General features: G+C 42.7%; 1 protein-coding gene and 1 long non-coding RNA gene across 8 annotated transcripts in view; one reads left to right on the top strand and one right to left on the bottom strand.

The window, feature by feature from the left end:
• Window positions 1-6: 6 nt before the first annotated feature.
• LOC116068283 lies at window positions 7-1,780 on the top strand. Its single transcript, XR_004109526.1, has 2 exons — window positions 7-1,085; window positions 1,340-1,780. It is a non-coding gene; the product is annotated as an uncharacterized LOC116068283 (long non-coding RNA).
• A 1,376-nt stretch (window positions 1,781-3,156) lies between these two features.
• Mia3 (MIA SH3 domain ER export factor 3) overlaps window positions 3,157-13,311 on the bottom strand; it is a 42,635-nt gene continuing 32,480 nt past the window's right edge. For 2 of the 7 annotated variants that reach the window (XM_031337584.1, XM_031337620.1), the window contains 15 exons: window positions 12,091-12,213; window positions 11,892-12,003; window positions 11,072-11,127; window positions 10,893-10,983; window positions 10,605-10,743; window positions 9,534-9,635; window positions 8,313-8,373; window positions 8,144-8,179; window positions 7,990-8,057; window positions 7,780-7,880; window positions 7,489-7,623; window positions 6,607-6,675; window positions 6,435-6,508; window positions 4,847-4,985; window positions 3,669-3,982 (listed from right to left, as the gene is read on the bottom strand). In XM_031337584.1, coding sequence (XP_031193444.1) covers window positions 3,669-3,982; window positions 4,847-4,985; window positions 6,435-6,508; window positions 6,607-6,675; window positions 7,489-7,623; window positions 7,780-7,880; window positions 7,990-8,057; window positions 8,144-8,179; window positions 8,313-8,373; window positions 9,534-9,635; window positions 10,605-10,743; window positions 10,893-10,983; window positions 11,072-11,127; window positions 11,892-12,003; window positions 12,091-12,213 — 1,620 coding nt within the window. Of the gene's footprint in view, window positions 3,983-4,846; window positions 4,986-5,508; window positions 5,611-6,274; window positions 6,347-6,434; window positions 6,509-6,606; window positions 6,676-7,488; window positions 7,624-7,779; window positions 7,881-7,989; window positions 8,058-8,143; window positions 8,180-8,312; window positions 8,374-9,533; window positions 9,636-10,604; window positions 10,744-10,892; window positions 10,984-11,071; window positions 11,128-11,891; window positions 12,004-12,090; window positions 12,214-13,311 lie in introns of those variants that run through there. The other 5 variants (XM_031337575.1, XM_031337615.1, XM_031337592.1 and 2 more) reach the window with 5 other exon arrangements.

Consider the following 13,311-nt stretch of genomic DNA (forward strand, 5'->3'; position numbering starts at 1 on the left):
TCACTAGTTTATTTTGAATGGACTATTTACTTTTGGTGTAACAAGGCATAAATAAAATTTTGAAAGCACATGATGAATGGTTGTTCCACAGAACATTAGGATTCGTGAGGGGCTTTCTGCGGGTTAGACGTGCCATGTATTTTAATATTCATTTGTCAATGAACAGTGCATGGGGGCTACACTGTCAATACTGGGGCTGTTTTTAATAGTATAACCTCATCACACTATTCAATACATTATTTGCTTTTTCAAGTAAGTAACTACAACGAAGACGTTTTAAAATTGCCCGTCAAGAGATCTAGTCTTGACTTTTAGCATGTACTAGGCCACTGTTTACTAGATAGATCTTAATAAAAACTGTATTTCAGGTTTAACCTGAAAAAAAAATCCACAACCAAATTAATCTTGATTGGGTTAGTTCCAAATGCTAAAATAATTCCATCTATAATAGCTCTAGGGGGAGGGGATTTTTGCCTTAAATTAGCTCACTGTCCAACTCAGGCTTTGAGTTGTAGATCCCCAGACCGTAAGCTCCTCAGAGGCAAGAGCCACATCTGTCATGTAAGCGTCTCAGATACTTGGCGGTACCCTGTACCTGGGGAATACTCAGTATGTTTTGTTTGATGTTGCTGACTAGACCTAAAAAGTAATTCCTTTAAACCTATTATTATTAAAACGTAGCAAAGACTGTACATTCTCCATCCTCATTTCTTACAGATCATAAAAGACAAATAGCAAGGTGGTAATTTTTTGTGCTACAGCACTGATTGTTTACACAAGCCTGCCGTCAGGGTTAAAGCACTTCAGTGGAACATCATGTGATAAGCTCAGCTTTAATTCAGACCTGAATGACAAGACTGTCTTAAAGCAGTTAGCACAGGAGCACTCGCCATTTCACAAGTTGAGTTTGCTTCGTGCTGAGCAATAGCCTGGTCTCGAGCGGCGCCTGGTCTCGAGCGGTCCAGCAGATGCTTTCAGGCTGAGGTGCAGCTCCTTCCTTGGAGCTTTAGCCTTCAACCCAGAAACAGCTGGATGGCACTCCTGGAACAAGAACTTTTGAAATGGAAGAGTCTGATTCAACTGAGGTATGATGCCCTCTGTTCCATATGTAGACGGACAAGCTTTTGTAGCACAGGATGTCTCATAAGACAGGGCTGAGGAAAGGCAGCAATAGAACTGAGGTTTCTCTACATATTTCTGATGATTTTTATGATAATGATAGGATAACCAAAAGCCTTTAGAGGGAATGTCCTAATTTTGAATAACAAAAAAAGTTTAATTTCTTTTACTATTTGTCTTAGTTTGTATAATTTTTATTTTATATGTCCTCTAAATTTAGGTAATCAAGATAGCTGAGGCAGGAGGATAGCAAGTTTGATCAAGCCTGGACTATATAGGTGAGACCCTATCTTTTAAAAAAAAAAAAAAGGCAAGAATTATAAATTATATTTTCACTATTTTGTGTCCCGAGGGGGTCGACAGATACTTTCAAGAAGTTGTGTTTGCAATTTAATATTATTTTTATATGGTTAAAAATGGCATGTGTGGCTAAAGAGATGGTTCAGGAGTTAAAAGCACTTTCTGTTTTTGCAGAGAACCAGGGTTCAGTTCCCAGCACCCACATGATGGCTCACAACTGCCTGTAACTCCAGTCATAGTAACTCTAGTGCCCTCTTCCGGCCCCATGGGTACCAGACATAACACATGTTGCACATACATACATGCAAGCATGCAAGCAAATTGCATATGCATAGAATAGAAAATAAAGTTTTAAATTATATACACTTTCATGTGCATTTTCTTATAGATATAAAATCTTCTGTAATTCTGGATTGGGGTGAGGCAGGTTGAACTCTTCCTGGAGGACTTACAACTCCCTTGGGACTCCTGCATTCAGAGAACCTGTCTTTGTATGTCTTCAGTCATTGAAGATTTTATTTCACATTGAAGCTTTTGTTCATTTTTTCAAACTCTCCAGTGGATTTAACTTCCCTCCTGTGACATGATGTGCCCTAGGTTTCAGTCATCACTTCACAGGACTTTAGGGAGTACAGTGTCACTGTGAGCTGTTTTCAGTTTTTATAGCTTTAGTTACTGCAGCTTATACATAATGTGCTGTAAGTAGTCTGAACTAGTTACTTTTATTAAAGACAGTGTAAAAGGGTGCAAACTTTAAGTATGACATAATACTAGATTCCTAAACTTACCTGACTTAAAGGCAGCAGCAACGTTTGAATACTACTGAATATATTGCACTGTTAAAGGACTGAGCCAGGCATACTAAGGAAGCTGAGACCAGAGGGAGGGCCATGCTGGGTACAGAATGAGGCTGTTGCTCAAAACAGCCATGTAACTGAGCTCAGCCCATAGTTGAGGGTATACATCAGTTTTCTGATCTTTCTGCCTCGTGGCAACTTCCCGATTCTTTGCTGTACTCCTTGAAAATCAGCCGCAAGGTGATAGGAGAGAAAATAGAATATAGATTTCTAAAAAGAAATGATCTTATAATCACGGCATATGATTTTTATCGTTAGCCACCCTTAGTGAAAGAATGGGTTTAAAAGCAACAAAATACCTGGTCAAATAATTTTATAATGTCCATTTTTCCCCCACATGTGCCACAGCATGTGTGTGGGGGGGTGTTGGGGATAGCTTGTGGGAAGTGGGTCTTCACTAGGTGGCCAAGCGATCAAACCCAAGCTGTCAGGCTTGGCAGAAGGTGTATGTACCTGCTGAGCCACCTTACTGGCCCAGATAATTGTCTTTCTCTCAGTTTTTGAGGCAGACTCTTTGTAGCCCTGGCTCACCTAGAACTCAGACATCAGCCTGCCTTTGCCTCCCAGGTGTTGGGATTAAAGGTGTGAGTTAACACACCCCACTCCAAATAATTCTTGATAGTAGTACAAATTCCTACTGAGAAATTCATTCTCAGGCTATGAGCACCAAGCTAGGGCAGTCATGTAGAATGAGTGGGGCCTCTGGCTTATTTCAAAGAAGAGGAAATTCCCTATAGAGCTCACTGATTACTTTGAAGGAGAATTCAGCATTGTCGCATGGAATGTACACAGCCACCGCTGCAGTTCCAGAAGCGCAGTTGTCAGGTTTCCCAAACGATGCGTGTCTCACAGCAACCCAAATAATCAGCAGACACTTGGAAATAGTAATAAACCAAGTTTATGAACTATTACTACAAAGAACTTTAGCAACAGGGGCAGTTTATGATCCGCGAGTAACCTTTGTTTCTCAGTGTAACAGTCTTTGAGACACAAATGGAGCTGTAAACACCTTACTTTGAATCGGCTGGCATACACTAAATCAAAGGCCATGGAAATACGTGTTCTTAAAGCATTTCCACAGGAAATGTTCATACTTTATGATATTCTAAATCATTTTTTAACAATCATTACATATGCTACATGAACTAAACACAGGTATTTTTTATTGCACATTTCAAAGTTTGAAGGATGTACTAGCTTAAGAGGCGATTTTTACTTAGAAGGGAAAATAATATATTTTTGTTTGGCTCAAAAATGCAAACTGCCAAGGCAGCTTAGTACTAAAAACAATCTTTGTAAAACAAACTTTTAGGTTTTGATGCCAATGAAATCCTTTGCTGTAATGAATAATGCACTGTCCACTTCTCATTGACTCAGTGACAGAGGTCACAGTCAGGGGGTGGGCTTTGGAGCCTGTGAGCCATCCTGGGCACTGCTTGCAGAGGCAGGGTGGCCTTCCTCTCTCGGGCCTGAAGGCAGTGAGTCTCTTACAGCAGGTGGTGCTGGCGGGTATTCCTGAGGACCATGGGTTGGAGGTGGTAATCGGGTACCAGGAATAAAGAACTCTCTTGGACCAAGTGAATTTGGAGGTCTAAATGGTGTATGTCCTGGTAAAAATTCCCGAGGATCAAAAGGCAGCTCCCGTTTCCCAGGCAGAACACCTGGTGCATATTCTCTTATGCCTAGTGGTGGACGCATGCCTGGAACTAGAAAACAAGTCATATAAATGCAATATTTACATGAGCAGTCATTCCAAGTACAGTAGCATGTATTACTTTCTCAGCCCTGTAAAAAAAAAAAAAAATCAAGCCTGGCACCTGGCTGTTCTTAAGATAAAGCAAATGAGGCTTAGCAAACTAAATTATAGCCTGTGGCCACTAAGCAACTGTCAGGGTTAAACAGCTCTGCTTAATTCCAAGCTTTCTTTTCACTCTTATAGCTCTGCATCTCCGAATAGCTCCATTCAGAATAACAGCCAAGCAAAGAGGGTAGTTGTGAGACACAGTTTCATTGCAACAAAGTTAAGTGAAATGTTACTACCACTTGTCCACTGAATGTTCAGGTGCCAAAATAGTCAAGAAGATGAACTCGTTGATCTTCATTCACAAGGTTTGTACTGTGTCCTCTGTAACACCTCTTTTCTATCTAGCCCCACTGAGAATGGACTTTTTACCTCTTCCATCTCTAGTCCGGAACCAGTAGCTTATGCTTCTGTTACAGATGATGACAAGCTTTATGTAATAGGACATATGTGTCTGTAACCTACAGATGTCATGGCATGAGTCATCCATCTTTTATACGTAATATGTAGCCACTGGTGTTCAAGTGCACCTGCAGACAGAACATTACCAGCTTTCCTGAATGACTCCTTTCCTTGTCTAGCCATGCCCAACTCTGTTTAGGCAGGAGATTAGATAGTACCTATATGTGCTCAGAAAATTGAGGATAGGTTACAATGTACTCTCAGCTTTAGCCGTAGCTGGAAAGTTCTATGATAGCAACTACTTTAGCAAGGAACAGAAAAGACAATATATTTTACAAGTAAGCTAATACTGTCCAAATCATCATACCAAATGGTGGAGGGAGGGGGCGAGGTCCAAAAGGCCCACAGAGCTGAGGAGGTGGTCCATAGCGTATGGGTGGTGGCACTGGGCCTCCTATGAGAGGCACGCCTGGAAATGGAGGCGGCCCTTTGGGAGCCATATTAACCTGCAGGAAAGAAGCAATTAAAGTCTGGAAATTATTTAACATGACAAAGTGCCAAGACTAGTAAACTGGCACTGTCCAAAAAAACAGTCAGTGTAACACTCCATGTTGCCAGTGACAACCCAGAGAGGTTAGAAGGATGCTGCAAGCAGTGACTAGGGTCATGCCATACACGCTGCAGTCTGTATCAAAAAAGACTCTCAAGTCTTTCATGACTGCAACTCCAGATTGAGAATATAGGGAACATTGGGATATACTGCATGTAGAAAAATTAAAATAAAAGATATGCAGTTATAACTAAAACTTGAAAAAAAGAATACAGATAACAGATTAAAAATGTGTATCTACACAAACAATGACAGCAACCATTTCAGGGTTCAGTGGGCCTTTGCTACATTATTCAAATGTTCGTATCTTCCAATCTGTGTGAGTATCTTGCTTTAAACATGGAGCAAGTAAAGGCAAGAAGAGTTGAGCTGATTTACTGGAGGTTCTACTGAAAGAAGGCAAACTGGAATTCAAATACCAGGCTCCATTCCAAGGCTGTACCTGCTCCCTTCCTCTGCAGTTTACGTCTCTAGTGTCTGAAGTGTTCTGGAAAGGCATTTATAGCGCTCATCCACCCTGGCTTTGGATAAAAAGACTTGTCAAGAAGTTCCCATCCCTGGAATTCTGCACCGGAACTTCACAGTGTTCCAGAACAGTGTCCTGTGAATTATTAGGAATACAAAGCTCTAGTAATGACTTCCACTGGCTAGTAACACTGCACACTGTAAGGCAGGAATCCCCTTCCTGTGTTAGTGCAGCGCAGCAGGCTCAGCAACTGCGCTAGCCACACATGTCTCAGAGCACACACTTCTGTAGACAGTGCTCAGGACATGTTTCTGTTTGTAAACAGTCTGATTTCATATCATTCAAAACAGTTTTCCAGATACAGAAATGCAGGGGTTTAGTACCATAGTTCTAGGCAGAGAATGAAAACAAATGTGATTTACTGTGAGTTATTTCACTCAGAGCTTTCAGCACAAAGCACACAGCACAGGTTGTAGTGATGATTTTTCACTAGTAGTAGTAGTAATAGTTACAAGTGCTCTAACCTGGTCAGTAATTTAACACAACAGGAAAAAGGACACCAACAACCAACCACTGACTCAGTGACACCCCAAAGTCACTGGAGTGATGCTGCCACTCAAAGAGAGTCAGCAAGGGGAGCAGCATGCATTCATCAACTGTCTGTGGACAAACCCAGCAGAGCCAGAGGCCACTCCAGCCCTCAGTCTCTCAACACTTACTGCTACTGGATGCTCAGCTAAAGGGGCCATGCTGGGAACTGAGGGGCCTTCAGGCTCTTGAGGAACAGTTTGCTTTTAAAGAAACAAATAGTCATATAAACAGGAGATGAGGAAGAGCCCGGCAGGAAGGGCTCATCTGCCTGTATGCCTGCAAGCTTACCTTGCCCTCATCCACGGCCTTAGCGGGAGAAGAGCTCCTGGAGCTGCTGTTCACCACAGGAGCCGGACCTGGGTCTGTGAGAGGCCAGAGCACTGACTTAGACTCACCCTGACTGTATGCTTTGAGAGAATCCAAGCCCCACACCCTAAGGGAAATGACTTAGGCCCCTCACCAGAAGCAGAGTGTTTGCTAGATGCCTCTGACGGCCACCGAGGGCGAGGTAAATGCCTGTCCAGTGACCCTGGAGAAACAAACAACAGAGCCGTTGGCATGTCGTTTTCAGAGGGAATAAACCTGTTGTGAACAGGGCTCAACTTTTAACTAGAAATCAGCATTACAAATAGATTTCCTTCTGGTTAGGTAGCACATGCCTGCAATCCCAAAGAGGGATCTTAGTATACAAGTCCCAGGTTTATGAAAAGACTTCAAGTATTAAAACAAGAATTGCCTCCATTTTTGTAAATTTATTTTAAAATTCTTTTCCTTTTATGTGTATGGGTGGTGTTCTTCCTGCACATATGTGTATGGTTCACATGTATACAGTACCCATAGAGGCCAGAGAAGGTGTCAGATCTCCTAGGGCTAGAGTTACAGGTGGCTGTGAGCTGCCACGTGGGTGCTGAGAATTGAACTCGGGTCCTCTGGAAGAGGAGCAAGTGCTGCTAACCACCAAGCCACCTCTCCAGCTCTAGGAATTGCCCAAGTTTTAAAGATAAGCACTGAAATGTATGTTAAGAATACTGGTGCTTCATGCTAGAGATTTAATAGCACTGCACTGGCAGCATTTTTCCGGTCTGACTTCTAATCTTTCTAAGCATCAGACAGAATTAGAGTAAGATGACATTTCATATTCACAGTTAAACTTTAAAGAATATATTACTCTTAAGCAATGCAGGGGCCTCCAGGATCTAAATCTTTCTGTCCCACAGAAGAGTTTACAGTGACCCATTTCTCTACAAGGACTAAGACAAACTTTCTATTGACAGACCAAAATTCTAACATGGCAAGTACACACTCAATGTACTGTAGTGCAAAGGAATATATTAGCGCTCACCAAATTCACTTCTAGGAGTGTCTCTTCGACTGAGTGTGGCAGAGAGAGGTCTCCCAGGTGGCTCTGCTGGTAGGGGAGGAGAGCATTCTCCACCACTCACAGGGGATGGGCCAAAAGAGCCATTCTGGCTCAGACCTGAAGACAGCAATGCCTTGTTACCACTCTATGACAGCCCCTTCCCTCCAGTAAGCTCGGGAGTCTTTCTAGGGCATCAGACCTAACACAGAAGTACGATTTAATTCACACACATTCCACACCAGAATCCTGCTGCCACGTGCAGAGTGCTCCTACCTCGCCGGGGAGGGTTTTGTGTGTTCGGTCTTCCTGGCATTGGTTTTACAATCACAGGTTCATCTTGCCTCATTGCCATCTTTTGAGTCATTTCCAGTAATCTTGAATATTGAGAAACAATGGACTTGAACTGGCAATCAATTCCTTATGAGACACCACCTAGCACTCAAGCCCCGTCAAGCCCTGAAAATCAGGTATCAGAGTCCGTACTTGTGCCTTAAGTTAGCAGCTTCTCTCTTCTCCTCTGCCATGGCTCTCTCTGCAGCACGGGCCTTGAGCTGTTAGAAACATTGAAGAAAACGAACGGTACTGTGAATCGGATGGAACAGGCTGTGCACAAAGTAAAAAAGGGAAAACTCCTTACCCAATTATCATGAGCTTTCTTCTCATGAGCAGCAATCTGAAAAGATAACACATCAAATACATGTTCACTGTTCTTCATAATGCCCATTATAACATATATTAGCTATCTAAAAAGAAAAGAAGAAAGAAAAAAGGAAACTGCAGCTAATGTAGTCTAATATAGTTTGTACCTGGTTTTTAAATGAGCGTTCTGTTTTCTGTAATTCTTCTTCCATTTCTTCAATTCGCCGCCTAAGAATTACATTTGGCATTACCAATTAAAACACAACTAAATAAAACTTGCAACAATTGCTCTTGATCTCTCGCTCTTCCCTTCTGGCTCCTGCTCTGTCCCCTCGCCCTTCCCTCCTCCCTTCCCCATTCCCTTCCCCCTCTCTCCACATGTTCATGGCTGGCCTCTTCTCCTCTACTCTCTCTCTGTCTTTCTCTGCCTCTACTACCCCTCTTAGCTCCCCTCCCCAAGCCCTGAGTAAACTCTGTTCTATACTATAAAAAAAAATTGCAGCCGGGCGTGGTGGCGCACGCCTTTAATCCCAGCACTTGGGAGGCAGAGGCAGGTGGATTTCTGAGTTCGAGGCCAGCCTGGTCTACAGAGTGAGTTCCAGGACAGCCAGGGCTATACAGAGAAACCCTGTCTCAAAAAACCAAAAAAAAAAAAAAAAAAATTTGCAACAATCCAACAATGTTCCCTTAACTCTGAATAGCTACAGTATTAAAGATATCACCAGACATACAAAAACATTTTATATACTTACTCAAAGTACAGTATAATCAAAATGAAAAAAATTAATTTTCCTGTCATTTCATGGCTAGGGATTCTTAGATTATCATTTCCTTAATGCTCTTCAAAAATATTTTCATAACAGCCTGCTATGAATATTTGCTTCTACACAAAGATACAGATGTTTCTTCTTTCTTCTAATCGGCAGGAAATTAAACAGACTACTGGCTTCTGAGCTATCAAGTGGAATAATCACGGCAGTGATTTTCACACTGCAAGCTGCTGCGTTCATTAAAGAATGACTCTAATATAGTAGTTTTCAACCTGGGGGCTGCAACCCCTTTGGAAAACCTCTATCTCCAAAAATATTTACATTATGATTCAAAACAATAGCAAATTACAGTTATGAAGGAGCAAAGAAAATAGTTTTATGGTTGGGGTCACCACAACATGAACTATATATTAAAGGGTTGGGAAGGTTAGGAACCACTGCTCTAGTATATAAAATTCCTCCCCACCCTGTTGCCTCAGAGCCATCTGCAGGAGACAGTAAACTTGCCCTCTGTGACTAGACTCACATCCCCACCTCACTCACGATCCCATGCTGTTGTCTTGTGCACATTTTCTCCAGTTTAGAAAGCAAGCAGAGCCCTGTGGAGCCTGGACTTACTTGTACGTTTTTACTTCCTCTGCAGCCAGAACCACCTTCTCATCGGCTGCGGTTAGTCTCTGCTCTCTGTCTTGTCGCTCATACTCCTCTTGACTCAGTTTCCTAGGATGAGACCAGTTGCGGGTCAATGTCCTTCCTTACTGCAGCTGGCTCTTTCCTAGCCTTCCCTGTTGGTTGTTGGTTGCCTGGGTTTTTGGTTTAGGTTTATTTTTTGTTTGTTTGTTTCTCTGCCTAGCCCTGGCTGTTCTGGAACTCATTCTGTAGACCAGGCTGGCCTGGAACTCAAGATCCACCTGCCTCTGCCTCTCGAGTGCCAGCATTAAGGGTGTGCACCACCAGCGCCCCGCTTCCTATCCTTCCTTCCCTTAATGCCTAGACAAATGAAGTCATGCAAAGTTTTCAAAATTTCCCTTATATCTAGGAAGTCAAACTCTGACCTCTTGGCAAGCCAAAAGTCATTTACAATGTGTCCCACAATTTCCTGTAACAATAAAGCAACCATAAAAACATTGTGCTCAGTGGGTAACATGTATTATAGGTAATGAAAGCTTCCTGTCCTGTGGAAACAGCCATCCCATTCAACTAAAGTGGGGCAAATACTCCTTTCTGCCCTGGAAAAGGCACTAATTACTTTCTTACGTTGTCCTGGAAGAACTGCTGAATAAAAAGCCAGGTCCCCGCACCTTTAACTCCAGCAGCAAAGGCAGAGGCAGGCAGATTCCTGAAACTCACTGGCCAGCCAGCCTAATGAAATGGATGCTCTTCTGATCAATAAAAGATGTGACTCAAAAACTAAAGGTGAACCTCAAAGGAGGAAAAGACACCAAATTTTGACCTCTGACCTCTACACCCATGTGCACACATGTGCATACCCACATTAAATACATATAGTGCACACACATACAACAGCAACACCTACCTAATCACAAGAATACATACAAAGAAAAGGCAAGTTATAGAAATAAAGCCCAAAGGGAAATCCAAGGATCTGCTACTTATAAATGGGAAAAACTGTGAATAAGCTTTAGAAAAGTGGGTGTGTGCAGGGCTAGCAGAGAACATGGGGCCTACTTCTGCAGAGCCATCTCCTTCTGCTGGTACAGCTCATTCAGGATCTCCACCTTCTGCCTCAGAGTTTTACACTCTTCTTCCAAACCAGCTTTAGCTGTCTGCAGCAAACTGCGGTCACCTTCCAATTCCTTGATTTGGTCTATAAGGGATAAAAAGGTGCAGAAGCTTGAGAGACAGGGCTGAGGGGTCAGTTCTGAGAAGTGAGAAGAGAGAACACTGGGACTTATCTTGTCAATCAAATCTTAAGTTGTTCTAATATGTAGCAATTTTGTCTCCAGAAGAACCTACCTTCCAGGTAACATTTAGTGGACATCGATGTTCTTAGCTTAAGTTGTAAAAGTTTTAGATCCTCTTCAACTACTGAGACTGCAGTTTGTGTCTAGAAATTACAGAAGAAAGATGTAGTCTTAAAAGTTAGCCTTAGAAAGGACTCCCTGGTACTTCTGGGACTACAAACAGGTCGATACCCGATTGACGTCCATCATCTGCTTAATTCTATTATTCATCTTCTCATTCCGGTCACCTACAAGAGAAGAGCTTCAGTTGCTTTTTGTTCCTTGCTCATTAATGACACTTTCATGACTTCCTCAAACAACGATCACATTCAAACAGTGAATAAAAAACAAAAAGCCAACAAAAAGAACTGATTAACTGATTTAGAATTGAAAATTTATATGTACAAAATTAACTACCAGTTTGTGCCATAAAAAATGTCCTGCTTCCTTCAAGACAGACTGCTTTCTTTTCTCAGATTGCCTCAGCTTGGACAAACGGCTACTACTTAAGGACATCTAGCCCTTTGTTCTCCCTTCAATCTGAGAGCAAGTATGACTTAAAGCACCCCCAGTGGTAAGGAACAGTAAATGTTCAACCTAAGAGACAATTCTTTATCAGGTAACATCTAGCCTCTAGCATCCTGCTATGACTGTTATGCAACTAGCTTCTTTCCTCACAGCCTTAGCTGTGATTCCAACTACCTCAGGCCTCTGAAAACAAGCTGCAAGTGCAGGAGCAGAGCCACAGAGACCACTCTGTAAAGACGAGGTCCCTGTACAGCTCCACTGTACATACCTTGTTCTCAAAAGCTAGATGAAAAATGTCAGTTTTCTCTGCATGCCTACACTACACACAAGTAACGTCCCTGGCCCAACACAGACATTCTTATCTACAAGTTCATCAGTGTGAGCCCACGGCACTAAAGTTCGTACAGCTGAAAAGGAGCCTCCGTGAGTGGAAATTCAAGTCAAAAGGGCAGAATAGGTCCAACCTTCCTGAGATAGATCTTACTTCGCATTTCTCCATTGGCCAGCTCATCTGATTCATTTCCTCCTTTATTTGGATCCTCGGATTCAAGTTCACATTCTAACCGATTCAACTGTGTGATGCAATTAGTCAAAGCCTAGAAAAGAAAGCAATGAGTATAAAAGCCTCTTGATTCTAAATCAGAACACATGGATTAAGTATATACTCATGTGAATAAACTTACACTAATATTGTCATCTTTATGAGTCAGAGCTACTTCGAAGTCTTTCTGGGACTTCTCAAATGACTTGATCTGTTCAGTGAGCTCGGCATGTGATTTACTCCACTCTTCAATCTGCTGCTGCAACTGAAAAGCCAACGCGCATAAATTCCTATGTGCAGTAGCAGGATGGGAGATGAATTATCTGTGTGAGACAGTGGTAGGAAGCCAGGCCTCTCCTTGGCTTGTCATTAGGAACTCAAATCTCAGTTAAAGAAGGGGAGAAATGGGCTGGAGAGATGGCTCAGTGCTTAAGAGCACAGACTATTCTTCCAGAGGTCCTGAGTTCAATTCACAGCAACCACATAGTGGCTCACAACCATCTGTAATGGGATCCGATGCCGCCTTCTGGTGTGTCTGAAGTCAGCTACAGTTTACTTATATAAATAAAATAGATAAATTATTTTTTTTTAAAAAAATATCTTTAAGAAAGGGGGAGAGTGGTTCCAACCCTCAGAGCTTGAGGTAAGAACATCAGTGTGTAAAAGTGGTTGACCCAATTGTTCCAGAATTCAGGAAACTATTGCTAATTCAACTTAATTTGCTTCCAGTACAAATTCGTGGGCACATGTCACAGACTCCTAAATCCAGACTTTTGTCATGTAACCTTCTCTTGGTCAGTAAAGTTATTAAAAAAGGGTTAAAAATATTTAATTTTTAGAGATAAAAATCTAAGTATTTGCTATTTTATGGCTACTCAAGTTTATAATGGTCAGGCATTTGACAAGATAAAAAGTAAACACCCTGCAAGCTGCCATAAGTGGTAGAGAAAACTCCTGAAGCAGATACCGGCTCCACCTGGGAAGCAGAGTCTCCTCTTCCAACACTGAGCCTGAGGACTGCTGAGGGGGACAGCTGAGGGAGACTGCTGAGGGGGACAGACTGCTGAGGGGGACATCTGAGGGAGACAGACTGCTGAGGGAGACTGCTGAGGCAGACTGCTGAGGCAGACAGCTGAGGGAGACAGCTGAGGGAGACTGCTGAGGGGGACAGCTGAGGGAGACTGCTGAGAGAGACTGCTGAGGGGGACAGCTGAGGGAGACAGACTGCTGAGGGGGACAGCTGAGGGAGACAGACTGCTGAGGGAGACTGCTGAGGCAGACAGCTGAGGGAGACTGCTGAGGGAGACAGCTGAGGGAGACTGCTGAGGGGGACAGCTGAGGGAGACTGCTGAGGGGGACTGCT

The sequence above is a fragment of the Mastomys coucha genome, unplaced genomic scaffold (genome assembly GCF_008632895.1).
Source record: "Mastomys coucha isolate ucsf_1 unplaced genomic scaffold, UCSF_Mcou_1 pScaffold1, whole genome shotgun sequence".
In the NCBI taxonomy this organism is placed as follows: Eukaryota; Metazoa; Chordata; class Mammalia; order Rodentia; family Muridae; genus Mastomys; species Mastomys coucha.